The 17,473-nt window shown below is 38.2% G+C and overlaps 1 protein-coding gene across 1 annotated transcript in view; it reads right to left on the minus strand.

Moving 5' to 3' along the window:
* HEATR1 (HEAT repeat containing 1) overlaps positions 1-17,473 on the minus strand; it is a 41,878-nt gene that overhangs the window by 13,291 nt on the left and 11,114 nt on the right. Inside the window, exons 11-28 of the mRNA XM_034428292.3 lie at positions 16,926-17,043; positions 15,976-16,083; positions 14,932-15,027; positions 13,859-13,953; positions 12,887-13,098; positions 11,244-11,365; positions 9,944-10,147; positions 9,399-9,570; positions 9,018-9,166; positions 8,603-8,795; positions 7,788-7,960; positions 6,032-6,199; positions 4,153-4,392; positions 3,397-3,528; positions 2,327-2,433; positions 1,403-1,543; positions 530-645; positions 290-411 (exon numbers count right to left, since the gene is read on the minus strand). Of these exons, the coding sequence (XP_034284183.2) occupies positions 290-411; positions 530-645; positions 1,403-1,543; positions 2,327-2,433; positions 3,397-3,528; positions 4,153-4,392; positions 6,032-6,199; positions 7,788-7,960; positions 8,603-8,795; positions 9,018-9,166; positions 9,399-9,570; positions 9,944-10,147; positions 11,244-11,365; positions 12,887-13,098; positions 13,859-13,953; positions 14,932-15,027; positions 15,976-16,083; positions 16,926-17,043 (2,668 nt within the window). The remainder of the gene's footprint in view (positions 1-289; positions 412-529; positions 646-1,402; positions 1,544-2,326; positions 2,434-3,396; positions 3,529-4,152; positions 4,393-6,031; positions 6,200-7,787; positions 7,961-8,602; positions 8,796-9,017; positions 9,167-9,398; positions 9,571-9,943; positions 10,148-11,243; positions 11,366-12,886; positions 13,099-13,858; positions 13,954-14,931; positions 15,028-15,975; positions 16,084-16,925; positions 17,044-17,473) is intronic.

The following is a 17,473-nucleotide window of genomic DNA, read 5'->3' on the forward strand; positions in this document are numbered from 1 at the left end:
CTGTCAAACCTCTGTCCAGTTAGTGGTCATTTCAGGGAGTAACAGATTAGAGATAAAGAAGAGAAAGGAAAAAAAAATTAGGAGTAATTGATGGTGATCTATGCAAAGAAAAAAAGCAGGAGGTGGTGAGAAAAATCTTGGAGAAAGGAGGGAAGTGAGTCTGGAAAGTGGTCAGCTAGCAGCCTCACCCAAATGCCTGTGTCAAAGCTGAAAAGGCACCTAAAATGTGATACTTTTTAGAAACTTGGATGAACTTCCCTTCCCTCAACATGCATTCCCATAAACTCACAGGAAACATTCCAGCTGCGGCGCCCAACAAGAGCAGTGCGTGGTGATGGGTCTGTGGCATTTCTGAGACCCGAATACACTGAACGATTAGTTCCACGTTGAATTTCTCTTCATCCAGGAGACCTCAAAACACAAAGAAAGCACCAAAAAGTTAACAAGTGCTTCATCCCATGTAGGGATACAAAGCCTGGGGGACACTGTCAAATATCCGAAATGAAATTAACTTTGGTCTTCACTTTACCTGCCTTTATCCTGTTGCTATCTGGGGACAGCTTCTGACAAATGTTTAACAAGCTACCAAGTATTAGTTGTTTTGTGTATTCCAGATTTTCTTCCCCTGCAGTAGGTTCCAGACACCTGGAAATTCAGAAAGGAGTCAGGCTATTTTTGGCGAAATAGATGATCAAACATAACATTCCATGCTGCTAACCTAAAAATAGCAGTTCTGAAGAGTGGGGAGCAGAGAGAACCAATCTTTTATAACACACTGATAATTTCTACATCACATTCCAAGTTCCTTTTTTTCAAATACCTTATTTGGAAAAATCCTCAAGGGAGTCAGTTAAAGACAGGAGAGGAACTGCAAGGCTCTTGAGGAATCAACATAGCTAAAGTAGAGGCAACTTGAATGTCAAGAATGTTTAGCAGTGGGGGGGGAAGGGGCTCTAAGACAGGGGTCTCCAACCTTGGCAACTTTAAGACTTGTCGACTTCAAGCTTTGCTGGCTGAGGAACTCTGGGAGTTGAAGTCCACAAGTCTTAAAGTTGTCAAGGTTGGAGACTCTTGCTCTAAGACACTGGATGGAACATCTCAAAGGGTGGTCAGATCCACAAGTTCATAGTGACCAAATGCAAGTTTGCTTATAGCTTGGCCACATAAATAGAGATTGGACAGAACTAGGCTGTAGCACAGAATGGAGGACAGACGAGCTGAGACGTTTTGATAATGACCAAATCTAAACATGGAAGGCTTATCCCATTTTGGAACTCCTTTCTCCCATGGGCAAAATATAGTTTTCCAGGGTCAGCCAGTCCTCAATGTTTAATGGCTGGAGTGAACTCAATTATCATTAAGACATTACAAGATTTAGAATTGCTCTCCAAAGTAAAATTACCTAGATAGCAAATTGAAAAGGGTAGGTATCAGAGCCTGAGGCTGTTTGAGCTTCTTTTTGTGCTGCAGCAATTCTAGGATTAGTGTAATTCTTTGCCAGTTCATACTTTCTTCTTGTACACATTCTTGATCTTGGACTTTCCTGGATGATCAAAAGCAGAACAAAGTCAACTTATTTCCTTCTATAAAAAAATATCAGTTTTTGCAGAGCAACTATTTCTGTGAATCAGATTCTACAAACAGCCAAAGAATCATCAGCAAAATACAGTTATTAAATAGTAGTTAATTCGTATGTCCTTTTCAATATTTCTATTCCTTAGCTTACTATATTTCCTTTGACTTCTAGTTTTTGTTCTCTCTCTGATTAACTACTTAGTTCTCTTGTTTTTGGCTATTTAACCTGGCAACATCTATTCTGATGGTAATATTCGAGGAATTCAGACAGGACTTCTCATGATTACGGAGACAAGATTATAACTCTATAATTCAGAAGCACTGAATTTGCCCTAATGTCATATACATATACAATTACCAACAAAAGTTATTAAAGTATTAACTATATAAAATAAGCTAACATGTATTCTCATGTCTGTCCAGTCCTCTTTGGTTAACTCTGTCTCTTCCCATTTAATCACAGAAATGATCTTCATTATATTGCATCACAAGCGTGTATGAAATTCAGTTCCAATTAGCCAAAACTAATAGAATTCAATGAATATAATTTGTGTTCTCTTCATGTAAAATGTCAGAGTGTTACCAATTTTATTCCACATGTAGACTCATGGAAATGACACAGCTTAAATTGTTTGCTTAATGAATCTTATCATGTTTTTAAGCTGCTTGGCTTCCAAATCTTTTAATTTTCCATTTTTAAAACCTCTGCCATTATAGCAAATAAGGCATTTATATTTCCCACCCATTTTACCTCTGCTGCTGTATTTTCTGCCTTCTTGTCTGGTGAACTGTAGCAACAGTCTTGACTTTAGGCTGAGGTTCCAGTTCGATACTAATCTGCTCAGCATCTACTGAAATCTAAACAATATGTTAGATGTTGTTTTAAAGATTTGTAACACACCACACATCACAATATATTGTACATATGCAGCCCAATTGGAGGATGTGATCTGGCCAGCCTCTGTCAACTGGCATGTGACATGCCTGTATGGCGGTGCAGAAAGAAAGCATGACCATTTGTATTCGAAGGGGAGGGCTATGAAGATTATGTTTCCTATGAATTTGGCATCACAGCATAGTTTCTAACTGAAAACGCGATAACAATTCTTGGCTTAAAACCAGATATTATTCTTTTGTGTTTACAAGAGTCATGTTTTCAATAAAAGCAATTCACTCATCATATGGCATATTACTAATTTTCCAAACTATTCCTATAAATATTGTGTGTTTTAATTCTCTGTAACATAACGTTTTCGTTAGCTTTTATACTGAACACAATACGGTTGTTAAAAGTAATCAGATTACACTGGCCTAATTCCTGCAAACAAACTATGTGATTAGGGAAGAATACAAAATTGACACAGAAACATATGAATACTTTGTTCTTTATTATTTATTTATTATTGAATAAATGCAGGTAGTCCTCGACTGAGAACAATTCATTTAGTGCAACGGCATTGACTTATGACCGTTTTTCAGTTACAACCTTTGCAGCATCCCCATGATCAAGTGATCAAAATTCAGATGCTTGGCAACTGGTTCATATTTATGACCATTGCTGTGTCATGTAATCTTTCTGACAAGCAAAAGCAATGGGCAAGCAAGATTCACTTGTCAACAGGGTTACTAACTTCTCAACTGCAGTGATTCACTTAACCAATGTGGCAAGTAAGTTTGTAAAACTCACTTAACAAATGTCACACTTAACAACAGAAATTTGGGGCTCAATTGTGGCCGTAAGTCGAGGACTACCTGTAATCCTGTTCTATTTATTCAGAGAAATCAGAGTCTCATTATGCCACAAGATTAAAATGATCTTACCCCTTTAAATACGCTGCTGATTGTCTGGGCACAATGTAGGTTCTTACAATTGAGGAGTAAGTCAAAAAGAACTCCCAGAATCCTTTGCTGTACCTTCCCATCTGGCAGTGCAGCAAAGAAAGGTTTTGTAATCTAGAAATAACAAAAAGACAAGAGTTTATACATAACATTTTGAAAGAAAGGCTCACCGTTATTTCCAGTGATAAGGAAAATAAGGAGCTACCTTACAATACCCTGAGAATTCATTTTATTAAATTTATATGCCGCCCATCTCACTCTGAAAAGCAACTCTGTCCAAAATACAATTTAAATCTGGCTTTTTCGAATCTTTGTTCAATTTACTGGCTTTCAGGATTGGACATATATCCTGTATTTTCTAATCTTATAACTTGATAGCACAATGGGAGATAAAGAAACAACACGCAACAAAACACTCAAACTAATTACCTACAATTTACATTGACAAAGAAAAATATATCAAAAGGATCTTTCTTCAGCAAAAAGAACTCTATTTGCCTCCTGCTGGAAAGCAGACTTTCTGTTATTTTTTTTCTTAGTAGAACTGTGGTGCACAAGGAACCAGGAGGGGGAAAAAAAGGAAATTGGAGCAAAACCTAATTATCAGCTCTCTCCTTAGAAAGCAATTGGAAAAACCTTTGTGGCAAATAGAAGAGAGACGTCTGTACTCTAGAAGGTGACCTAGGCTAATAATCCCTGTGAAAGATTCTAATGAAAATCACTCATGCAAGATCTTACCTGCCCAAGAGCTGTAATCTGAAAAGGATGAAGGCCCTGGTACACTTCCTGTGAGGCATGCAAAGCCTTGATGAACAGATGTAGGCACTCTTGATTTGTGCAAAGCAATGTTGCCGAGTGCTCATTGTATTTCCCAAGAAGGAGATGCAAAAGAAGGGCTTCGTCTTTCAACATCTGTCCTGTACCAGAAGCTTTCTCCAATAATCGATCGAGGAGAGGCAGCAAGCTAAGAAGCACCGCCTGAAAAAACACACGACAAATGTTTTTTTGGGAAAAAAAAAATCAACCAAAACTTTAATAAACTTATATTTATAAAACTTGTTTTGTATTCCATTTATTGGTATGTCAACAGAATAACAGAGTTGGATGGGACCTTGGAAGTCTTCTAGTTCAAACCCATGCTCAAGCAGGAGACCCTATACCAGTGATGGTTAACCTTTTTGGTGTCAAGTGGCCAAAGCGCACGTGTGAATGCATGCGCATGTGCTCGAACCCCCAAAATGCAATGCAAGCCTCCCCCGCACATGCATGTGCATCCCCGCACATATGCGTGCATCCCCCACGCATGTGCCCCAGCCCTGCACATGCACCCCAGCTCCCCCGCGCCCCATTTTGGCTTCCAGGTCAGTGCAGGAAGCTTTCCAGGCCCAAAATGGGGCACGGGGGGGAGCTCACATGGTGCTGCTGCACCCCGTTTTGGCTTCCAGGTTGGTGCGGGAGGCAGAAATAGAATAGAAAGATAGGGCCCGCTGGGGGGGGGGGGAACCTGGGGAGATTGGGGAAGGCATGGACAGCAGAAATGGGGTAGAGTAGAATAGAATAGAATAGAATAGAATAATTTTATTTCTATACCGCCCTTCTCCCGAAGGACTCAGGGCGGTGTACAGCCTATTAAAAGCACAAGACAAACATCAATTAAAATAATTTAAAATTATTAAATAATTCGGCTCAATTTAAAACCCCAGAAATTTAAAACACCCAATTTAAAATTATTATGTTGATAGCCCGGACTGGTAGAAAGGTAGGGCACGCTGAGGGGAACCTGCAGAGATCGGGGAAGGCACCGTCCCCCGCACATGCGCGGCAGAGACCCAAGACCAGCTGGTCGGTGGGAGGCGCGTGCGCATGCGTGGTGAGCTGGGCTGGGGCGACAGCTGGCGTCCCCGCAGAGAGGGCTCTGCGTGCCACCTGTGGCACACGTGCCATAGGTTCGCCATCACAGCCCTATACTATTTCAGACAAATGACTGTCCAATTTCTTCTTAAAAATCCCCAGTGATGGAGCATCCACAACTTCTGGAAGCAAGTCAATGTTTAAGGAGAGAAAGCCAAATTTCTAAATGTGTATGATGCAACCACATATTTAACCAATAGTCATTAAGTTAGCCATGCAAATCATCTGAAGACAATTCTTTGAGTCTCCTAAGAACCTATGTAGACTTAGTATATATGACAGTCAGCTGATTCTTTTTTAATAAGGTGTCTCATTCTGGGAGGATCTCCCTTTACAGCAGATATACCACTTGATGCCTTCTAGAAATTTTGGGTTTTAAATCCTAGCAGCCCCAGACAACATGGCTAATGGGCAGAAATTGTGAGTTGCCACACAAACAGCCTGGATAAAACTGGGTTACCTTCTTTTTTGCACTAAAGGCATTTCTGTCAACAACAATACAACTATCCAAGTGGCAACTTGAAACCCTTTTATATATCTTAGTGTTTTTAAGTCTTGTTCAAATAAAAAGGGATAGAAAAAGTTCTATTTTGTTAATATAACAAAACTAAGATATAAACAAGGTCTCGCCCTGCAGAAAAACAATACAAAAATCTGGCTTGATCTTTGATATTTTCCCAGTGTTAACACCAGTTATTTCACCTACATTGCCATTGACTTCATGAAGTATTTTCATCAGGTTTCTTGCAATATAGGAAGGACATCTAAAGCCCTGGATACATTCAAGTAAGGCTGTCAATGCTTCTGAAGATTTCTGCTGCTTGGTTTTTCGCTTCTGTTGGATAGGTTCTCCTCCAAAGAGATCACCAAGAACCTAGATTAGAAACAAAAGGGGGGAAAGACACCAAAGGATCATTAAGGTAATTGATTGATTAATTGATTGATTTTCTTTATTTCTGGTTGAAGTGACAAAGGAACTGAAAGTGGTCTGCAATTACTGTATGTGCATTTTCACGCTAACTATGAACCTTTTGTTCTGATCTAGGCTTCCTGATATAGTAAAAAGCACACAATTAGTCCCAAAAAACCCTTCTTTTATTTTAACGGCTGTGAATTCCTTTCATTCACAGAACGTGCTGAATCACCAAAAGTTTATAAATAGTCCAACAGAAGTCTGCCACAGTCCTTCGGATAAGGTTGGTAAACACCCACCTTTATCTTCTTTGACACACTGCCAAAGACCTAATTGGCAATTAGCTTGGCAAGACCACACGGAAACACAGAGTCAAAAATGGAGCTTCAAAGTACAAACTGACACCATCCACAACATTGCTTCCTGCAGAGGCCCACATGTCTGTGTTCTTCCTTTATGTCTTATGGGAGGGGCCAATCATCTCCAAGCCTTACTCCCAAGATGTCCCTTTTGTTTTAACTGTTCTTGCCTTCTGGCAGTTCTGCGTATACTAGGAACAGGCTCCCCCTATTCCTCTGCCTTGCTGATGTCCGACTCTGGAGGCTCCGGAGTCCGCATATAACTCCCAGATGGCCCTAGCCCCATCTCTGCCTCCAATGCAGAGCCCTCATCCGAGCCTTCCCCAGACCCCAGGACTGGCCCATGTTCCTCCCCAGCCTCCTCATTCTCTGACTCTGCTGCCAGTTCTGCAGGCTGCTGACAGACCACAACACCTTTATATGAATTTTCTGGCTATCTATAAAAGGAGTGGCCCCATGCCAGGACCTCCGTATTTTGCTCTGTATCTGCCATAGCATCTTCTGCTGATGTCAATTATCATTCTTAAGCCCCAGCCCCAGCTTTGAGGTATTACTCTGCATTTCAAAGCACACCCGGAGCCAAACTAAAGCTGCTTTCTCACAACCCTTTCCCAGACGATCAAAACAAAAATGTGAAATTCTGCAAAAAATAAAAAAGCAGAGCGAAGCACAAGCCTATCTGATTAACATCCCATTGAGTTGGATATGAAATACTGCAGCTGTGTGGAGAACTTCATGCAAGAGAGGCAACTGGGAAGAAGAAGCCATGGATCAGTGGAAGAAAGGATCTTCTGCATAAAAAAGTTTTCTGATTCTATTTCTAGTACCTCTTGAAAATGCTGAAAAAGCTCCTGCCAAAAATATCAGTTGGTTGACAATGCTAAGCTAGACAAATTGATCAGATACCAAGTGTGGATGCCTCCAATTCCCCATTGTTCATTTGCAAGAAGGACCAACAAAGCAAAATAATTTGTTCATCGTGGCCCGCAGGTCATGATAACTTACAACCTCCTCAAAGGAAGAAGAGGGGCTTCTGAGGAGAAGATGCTTCCTAGTCTCTGACCACTTGCTTCAGTGATCCTGACACCCAAAAGACCACAAGAAAAGCTCTGAGTATCTGACTTATCAGAAAGACTCATAGAGAATTACAGTTGCAAATCAGGAAAGATCATACTTTCATCTATACTTACCTGGGTAACATAAGTTGAATCAGACATTATTTCCTCAGCTTTCTTCGTGAAACTCTGAAGCATAGGATGAAATATGGATTCTTCTATTCCACTTAAGGAATGAAGGCATTTGAGAGAAGCTCTTCGGATTTCGCTTACAGGACTTCCCAAATTGATCAACAGAGATACAATTACTGGAAAGTGCAAGTAGGGAAAACAGTTATTGCTTTAACCAAGTTCCAAATAAACTTAGATTAACTATGCAGAATGAAAACTCCTACCCTGAGAAACAAGTTTATTGTGTTGCTGGAGAGGAGCAATCTGCCTACACTGTCCAGCCACCAAGAAGAATTTAGATCCTCAGACTTGCAAATGCTGACCCCACTGAGAAGGTCTTCTCTATTTTCTAATTCAAACCTTTCCAATCCTTTGAAACAGCTAAAAGCCTCAAAATTAAAAACCCATGCAGTTATTTATTTTTAAGAGCAATCTTTGGAGTTAAGTGAGTGTAATTAGAAAAAGAGACTCTGTAAGTTAAAAGATAGTTAAAAGCATCTATTTAAGTCTGATTATAACCTGAAAATAGAATGCAAAAGTCCTGAAAAGTCCTTCCTACCTTCCCTCCCTCCTTCTACTTAATAACTCAATATAATAATACATGTAAGTAAACTTCACTCCAAATAATCTAAAACGTCTTGTAAGGGTAGATAGCTGGAAAGGCAGGAAAGTAGTACATACTAATTTCTCCCTAATTTCTCTGGAGACCCTATAAAGCCCACAATAGATTAATGCTGCAATAAGTACAGGGAAATATCCCAAAAGCCATCACAATGTACCTGGAGATGCAGTTGACACCAACTGCCTTTTTTTCTGCTTAGGTTGAGATTCGAGCATGACACATCCTATGTACAATGCCCGAGTTTGCAGCACAGCATCCATCACAAAATTCAGCTGATTGCCCAAGTTGTAGTTGTAAGTCCATACAATGGAAAGAAATCTAAATTGATGCTCTGGTCCTTTCAAATGTACCTTCAGATAACGATAAAAAGGAAGCAATTAATACACAAGTTTTGGAGAGCCCATTTACCCTTTTTTTGGCGGCTTTGAAAAGAGACACACCCACATTTCACTTCAATGGACTCCATAGTACAATCTCATTGTAAAATTTCAACAAGTTATTCTCAATTGCCTAAATCAGAATAATAATTTCCTCTTGTCAGACGTATTTATGTTTATATATGTAAAACGTACCTCAAACAGAAGTCGCATCATTGCCCGAAAATAACCAGCACAGAACCCCTCACTTGCTCCGCGGACAACAATGTCAAACAGTCCCAACAGCAGGTGCAAATAATCTTTACTGTCTGCATTTAAAGTTTCAGGATTCCACCAGACCTCATCTGTAGAAATGCAAAGAAGTGGCAATTAGGGGCTGTGGCAAAAGCATTTTCTGAAACTAAGCAAAACCAAGCTAAACCAGAGCAAATGCTTTCTTCAGGTTAAAACTGAGAAAGGCTCATAACTTCTGGGATCAAGTTTCAGAATTTCAAGAAACAAATGCTACTTCAACAAGCAAAGCATCCACATTGTGGAATTTTTCAAATTTCACTTCTTCTGCAATAAGAAAAATACCTTTCAAAAAGGAATTTGGAGAGACCAGGCCTTCAATAAAACTTCTCAACAAAGCGATGAACAGCATGGCATCTTCAAGATCAACCGATGTCTGAATGTTTAATTTTTTTGAATACATCGATAACAGGTCCCAGAAAGATTCATTCCCAGATGGGAACTCAGCAGAAATGTTCTGAAAATGAAAACGAATTCTGAGCTACTGCATTGTCAAGGAACATGAGGGCCAAATATCTTTCCTGGCCCTTAGATATCTGTCTCCTCTAATTTTCCATAAATTGCTAACTATGGGAAGCTCACCAGTCTTACTGTATTTTTTTTTTAAATGATTGTCACTACAATTTACTTTTGACCTTTAACTTCATCTCATCTCTTTAACACATTTTGAAAATTGCAGGAGCCAGTGTTCCCTACCACAGGTTTGTATCATGTAATTTCTCTCCTAAATTAACAGAACTGAACTCAGTATATATACACAAATCTAGAGTTGAATGGGTCAAAAAGGGGCTTCTGATTGAAGCTGCAATATTAAAATTAAAAATTCTCACCTCCTCTGAAGGACAGTGGTCTTTAAATCTGTCCATTTTTTTACTCAAAAAATTGAAGATCCTTAAAGCCAGGAATAAATGACGGTCTCCCATTTGGGAGCAACTACAACATGACAGGACAAGGACGAAACTTATAATGTGGCCTGTTAGCTTCTGTTTTCCAGTAGGAGAGTCCTTTTCAATAAGACTGATGAAACCTTCCACCTGAAGGAGAATCACAAGAATAAGATTGATGAAACTTTCCACCTTGAAGGAGAATTATTCTTTTGAGAAATGGATTATTTTAACTGCCTAACATTCTGCAAACATTTAGCTTTTCTGTCTTTATTTTCAAATACACTATATGAAAATATAGGCTTTAATAAATAAAACATGGTAAGTATACAAAGCTGTTGTATACCAGGCTAGATTGTAGGATAATGTAATTCAGTACTCTCTATTTTGGCAAACAGCCCCTTCTTTATGTTTTGAGATTGGGCCTGCTTAGGGATATCAAAGAATCTGAAAGTGAATCCTGGAATGTGTTCTGCTACAAAACTACAACCATTTCCCCATTACGGGAAACTCTAGTCCAAAAGTTCAACCAAGCACTTTGTATTTGTTCCTTTTTTTTTCTTTTTCACACTTCTAAATCACTCATCTCCCTCAGAGGGGAACTTTATTTAGAAAAGGAAATTTTCAGAGAGGAGAGCTTGTTTTCAGAGCCAATGGATGGCTTGCTCAAAATAATCCTCTCTACTCTTTCATTTTAAGACTATATAGTTAAATGCTTGAAATCAACAAAGGACTGTTCTAAACAACAGTTGTTGGGGGACATGGGTGAGAAGATTTACCCATAATTGTACCACGGCCTGCTTAAGAGATTTCCACAAACATTTTCTTACAGGGGAAAAGGCAGCGAGGTTCAAATCACCTGAGCATCTGCTTTGCAGAGAAACTTCTTCAGTTCTTTCTTCAAGTTTCTTTTCCATTAGAGATGCAGGATTTATAGCTTGGCTGGATAATAAACTTAATATCTCAGAGATGCTACTTTAAGAACAGAATGTACTAAACCAGCTGATTCAAGGTTTGGTCATGTATACTCATTTTGCACGTTCTTTTGCATCAATGAAATAGGAAAATTTTACATTTCTCATTAAATTGGGATGTCAATGTTTGAAATATTCCCCAACATGACATAACAAAACACATACAGGATGCCTGACTGCTATGTTTTATTGTTATATTACTTACGTCAAACTATCTTTAAACCACTGATCTGAGAATTCTATAAGGAGGACATGTAAAACTCCATACATACCATTTCTGACATGAAAGAAGAATCTTCTGAAATCAGGTTCTTGGACAAGAGGTCCAGCAGTTTGGCATTTGATGTACCTGGTAAATCTCCTGATTTAGCTGAATTAGTCACCTCTTGGAAAACTATTTCAGGACGATAAAAACATAAAAGGAACCCTAAGTGGGAGATTGGTCAAACCCTTTGAAACCACTGATGGCTACAAGAGAGGGAAAGGTTTTAAAAGAATACGCACTTTGATTTTAAAGTTAATTCATGGAAAAAAATGGAGGGTATCATTCTACTTACAGTACAAACAACAACAAAAATGATACCACAGAAGATGTGGTTATTTATTAAAAAGATGCCTAAAATGTAGAAAGTGTATGTAGTTTTGAAGAATATCAATAATATTACTCATAAATTGATAATATAGGTAGCCCTTGACTTGTAACTGGTTGTTTAATTATTATTTGCGGTCACGTCAACCTCAAAATGGGTGCTTTACAGTAGGGGTCCCCAATCCCCAGTCCACAGCCTGGTACTGGTCTATGGCCTGTTGGGAACCGGACCACACAAGCAGCGGTTGAGCGTGTGAAGCTCCATTTGCACGCATGAAACCATCCTCTCCCCCCGCCGCCGCCACTGTTGCCGGTCCGCGGAGGTGGAAAAGTTGGGGACTGCTTTACAGATATAAAGCTTCCAACTTAAAATGTTGCCCCCATCACATGAGCACATTTCAAGTGTTTGGCACCCTGTTCACTAATGATTTGTTGACAAGTGCTGTATGTCCATCTGATTGCCATGTATAAGTTTTTCTGACTTTCCCCAGAAAGTCAATGAGTAAACTGGTAAAGAAGGTTGCAAGTGGAGGAGAAATCCACCAGCACTCTGGAGCAACAGATTTCAAACCAGGCAAAAACGCTGATGAATGCCATTGTTCCCAGCCTTTCAGAATGATGACGTTTGTAAGTGTTTAATTAACACCGTTGTCTCTGTCTTTCCGAAGAGAAAAATCTAGTGAATGCCATTATTCTCATGACTGTTTTCCCTAGTGGGTAGAGACAGCGCTCAAGTCTCCTGGGTTTGATGGAGCCCTTTGCCTGCCCCACCACACATGGGAGGCGTTAGCCCCCTTCCCAGCGCTTCACTTAACCTGCATGGCCACTTAAAGACCACAAGTGGGAAAGGCAGATTGTGTTCATTGAGAGAAGTGGTCACATGGCTTCTCACTTAGCTATCACTTCGCTCAATGATTGAGATTTCTGGCCCAATTGTGGTCATCAGTGAAGGACAACCTGCACAATCCTGGTACTTAAGACTGAATTCCAGTCCTCAACTACCGACTCCTAGCCCTATTCAGTTTGGAGTGTGGCCTTCATTACACCACAAGGCTGAGGAAGCTGCTGAGGAAATGAGAACTGTATCTCTGGATCAGATTTTTTGCAGTGTGAGCAGCCACTGGAAAGTCATGTCATTTGGATTTTGATTTGCTGCAGCCTGATTTTCAAACTTGCGCAATTACAAATATGAAACAAACACTTCTCCTTTTCTGACTTCTGCTTCTTTTTTTCCTGCTGGCTCAGGAATTCTTGGAGTTGAAGCCCACAAGTTATAAAGGGGCTATTGTTCCCCACCCCTGCTTCAGAAAGAATTCAATTACTTACCCTTTGGCCAACCTTTCAACAAAGGATGAAGAGAACAAAGACCAGACTCTGTTATGCAAATTGCCACTCTCCCTTCAGCAGATTCTAGATCTTTGTTGGTTATGATCAGAAAAGGTAGCACATGTAAGACTAATTGATTGAAGAGATCTTTATTATCCTTAATGGTATCTACTTTCATTAAAAGGCATAATATCGTTTCTAGAATTTTGCACCTAGCAAGTGCATAGAAAGAAAAATGGATATGTTTAGCTTACACCTCCATAACCAAGAGTTGCACACTGTAAAACACACTTTAACATTTTGTTATGATTGTACATATTTCTATTACCCCATGGTGCGGCCTGAGAAAGAGGAGACAAGATTCCCTTCTATGGTGGAGCCTGATATTAAAGGCAAAGTCATGTTGGAACCTAGAATAGTATATCTAACATATTTCTCCTTCCCTGGCAGTACAGCAATAGTAACTAACAATTTGTTGTTCTTTCATGAAGTTTAAAATTAGCTGCCAAAAGGAACCATCATTGTTTAGTGCCACCTTACCTCTTTCAACAGTGAATCTATTAATAAATTTATTAACATATTTTTAAAAAAATTTTGAGGCAATCTTTTATTCGAAAACACAAATCCCAGTTCATAGTAAATGTAAGAATCATGTAACTAACTGCTTATCTATGCAAAAGCTCCTGCACATCTAATGAATGAACTTACTAAGGCAGATATATATCTGTAGGTATGCATGTACATGTGCACACATACACAGATTCTTTAATGAATTTGGCTGCCAGAATAAAACAATAGAGTTATTACATTGGTAACTATCTTACATAGTTACAAGGTTAAATGGCATTTTTCTATATATCTAGTAATCTGGGGAAAAAGCACTTGGAATGTGTAAAGATTCTATACTATGGAAAAAAATTCCTAACTATTAATATAAAATTGAGACAGAAGGATATAAAAATTATCACTTACCATTTTTCATCCTTTGAGAGATCAGCTCTTTCAAACAAAGACAACAGACTAAGTCCAATTTGTTCACCAAATATATTCAAACGAACTAAGGCACTCTGGAATGAAATATAACAAATATTTGCATTGTATGCACAAAATTACATAACTTAGAGACTAACTTTATTGTCACTTTAAGTGTACATTAATCGGCATACATTAAAATGAAATTTCGTTGCATACAGCTCTAAGGGTTACCACTCCAATATACACTACATAAACATGACAAAGAAACAAAGAAACAAATAAAAAAATGATGCATATACCCACATATATTATATGACACAGAGAAACAACAGTCTAGTTCGGAAATAAAATACATAGAGCAATCTAATGCAGAATCCTACCCAAAAATAGTCACAATATGTGTACTTTTTAAAACATAAAGGATTTTTAAAATGTAACATAAATGAATCTAGCATCAAAACAGACTTAGTGATTCTGGTTTCTATTTTAGATTTTGTGTGCGTTAAGGATTTTTCTGAAAAAATCTTACTTTGATGATACAATTATAGCTTAGTAAAAATTGAAACTAAACTGCTTGTCCAGAATAAGTTAAATGTTTGATCTGTTCTGTTGGCTTCAAAGTTTTCTCTCCTCAGATTTTGCCTCAGGCAATACTACTCTTAAAGTACTACTCTACATATGCAATTTTCCCTCTGACTGCAATTGGATTTATTCCCAGGTAAGAGAATACAGGATTTCAGCCAAAGAAGAGAAGCAGGGAATCTACTTTAACATGCTATCATTTTATTATAAATAGACCTTAGTAATTCCTTTTTAGAGATGGATTTCACACCAATACCTTAGTACTGTTCCAAAATATTGGAACAGTACTAAAGTAGACATATGTTAAAGTCCATCCTCAGCAATGGAAACTCAATGGATATTATCACAGTCACTCTATGTCATCTTCAGGGGAGGGAATGCTATACCTGAAGCTTCCGGAAGAAATTCTAACCAATGCAACAGATAATTCATTGTTGACTAATTCAAATTACCACTTATTTTTGGTCTTCCAATGGATTAACACTTACATCTAGTGTATGAAGAGATGACATAACCACATCTAAATTATCATCTTTGAGTCGTGCTACAATTGCTTCTTGTATGAAAGAGTCATCAAAGCCCTCCTAAAAATAAAAATCATGAAGGAAATGAACATTAAAAAGGTATTAAAAATGTAATATCATGAATTCAGCATTTCTGGGAAAAATCCAACTTGTTTACATACAGACCTATTTAAATCATCATCATCATCCACTGCATTATGAATCTGGGAATCATAAGAATTATGATTGTACCATTTATAAACCAATTGGTCTAGTGGTTAAGACATCAGGCTAGAAACCAAGAGACTTTGAGTTTTAGTTTCATTTTAAGCATGAAAGCTAGCTGGGTGACTTTGGGTCAGTCACTGTCTTCCACAGCCTGACCTACCTCATAAGGTTGTTGTTGTGGGGAAAATAGGAGGAGGGAATATTAGGTATGTTCATCACCTCAAGTTATTTTTTTAAATAATGAAGACAGGATAAAAATAAATAAAATAAGGTAATGTCAATCCTTCTTACACGATAGCTGAAAACTGTCCTAGATTCCCATTTCTACTTTTGTAGATATACATTATATATAGCGCACAATAACTGGAGAGTACCAATGAGTACAGAGGTTTTTCTGACATTACCACGTTTGGAGTAGTGACCTACTCCAATTTTATAAAGCTCAAGTTTATAAAATACCATCTTGTCAACTTCAAACCAAACCTAGCTGAAGCCATTTTCTTGTTTCTCAAAGTGTGCGGAGGGACGGAGGGAGGAAGAGAAGCGGCCAGAATGCCTTGCCAGGCACATCATAGAACTATCTTGTGGGAACCAAGGTCATCTCCACAGGTGTTGGATGAAGAAGGAGGGGAGTGCCTAAGAAGCCAGCCAATTAACTTAATTAACGTATGAAACTTGGGCAAGCCTGCTGCCAATATCCCTATTTTTCTCACTGCTAGTAAAAGGGGTTTTCTGGTTAGAAAGCATATTAAAAGTTCAGGGAAAAAAACTTAGGACTAAGAACCAAACAAGACAACCAACCTTTGATGCTTCAATTATTTCTTTCAAATGTTGAACAGCCAGGACTCTCACTGCTGGCTGTGAATGATTCAAACTAAGGAGCAGAGAGGTATTTGAATCTTCTAGAAACTAGGAAACCAAAGTATAATCAATCAGGCTGCAGTTCTACTTGTGTACCCCTGAAAGATCAGGGAGCTTATTTCTTAGTCATTTTCTATAGATAAACTACAACTACAACTATGCAACTACATATCAACACACAGACATATTTCAGTAAAAAAACCCCAGTAAATACATTGCTTAGCTGTACCATAATTTGCTGCCAGTCTATATTCTTTACTAGGCTCTTTCCCTTTACATGAGTCAGGTTGCATACAAGCCAGGATAAAACCGCCAAATAGAGTTTCCTTTAAATGAGTCAGGAACTATAATTAATCACTTCGAAAGATGTCAGAAAAAGTTGTTTTAACTATTTTAAGGTGATTTATGGACCATGTATTGCTTTGGGTTTTTTTTTAACTTTCTTTTCCAATTCATACATAAAGGGGAAAATATACTAAAATGCTGAAACCCGATATTAGATTACAGAGTACTTATTCAAGCATGCCAAACTGGAAGATGTGACCAATTATTGATAAACTTTTGGCGGTAATTTTGTCTACTAGTGATTTATATGCAGTTAAGAGCAGTCTTTTTATAGCCATTGGATGCAAATTAGATAGTCGGTTGACATTATATCTCTATGACATCAGATTATATTTAAAAAAAAAGTTCACATCATCACATCTCGACAACAAACTGTTGTTAGAATGGCAGCAAATGTATCACAAGGTCATTTCTTTTTGTCAATACTGTTAAGAGAAAAATCCATGATTAATTATTTTATGAAATGCTCTAACTGGTCTTAATGCCGAAGTGTCAACCATTAAAAAAAAGAAATCTTAATTATTACAGTCCTAGGATTGACTTACCTGGTATTTACCACCACTCACTGAAAGAGAAATGAATTGGTGGAAGAGATCTTGCTCCTTCTGATTTGTGATGTTCTTCAGATATTTCTCCAGTACCAAATCTAGTGTTCTAGAGTACCTGCAGTAGGCAAAGAAAAGACTCCATATGGAACTCTGGGAAAACCAAGCATGGTTCTTTATATATTATTTCATAGTCTTGTTATATGTCTAGTATATGCTACCCAGAGTCACTTTTTCATGAGATGGCTGGCCACATAAATTTGATGAATAAATACATTTTGTGTACAAAAATTTCTAAGACCTTATAAATAAATGTCTTGAGTAATTTGTAAAAAGAGTAAAGGTGGGATAAAAAATAAACAAACAAATACGTATTTTGTACAAGGCTATCAAAACTTTGCAAGAAGTCAGCTTTCTTGCAGAAGTTCTCAGCAGCCAGAGAGGGCAGTTGAGAATATTTTTGGAAATCTTGAAAATGCCATACTACTAATTTATCTTTCATTACATATTTCAGGGAAGATTAATCTACTTTCAGACTATTAATAAAG

Source organism: Pantherophis guttatus, chromosome 1, assembly GCF_059756535.1.
Source record: "Pantherophis guttatus breed Tessera chromosome 1, ASM5975653v1, whole genome shotgun sequence".
Taxonomy (NCBI): domain Eukaryota; kingdom Metazoa; phylum Chordata; class Lepidosauria; order Squamata; family Colubridae; genus Pantherophis; species Pantherophis guttatus.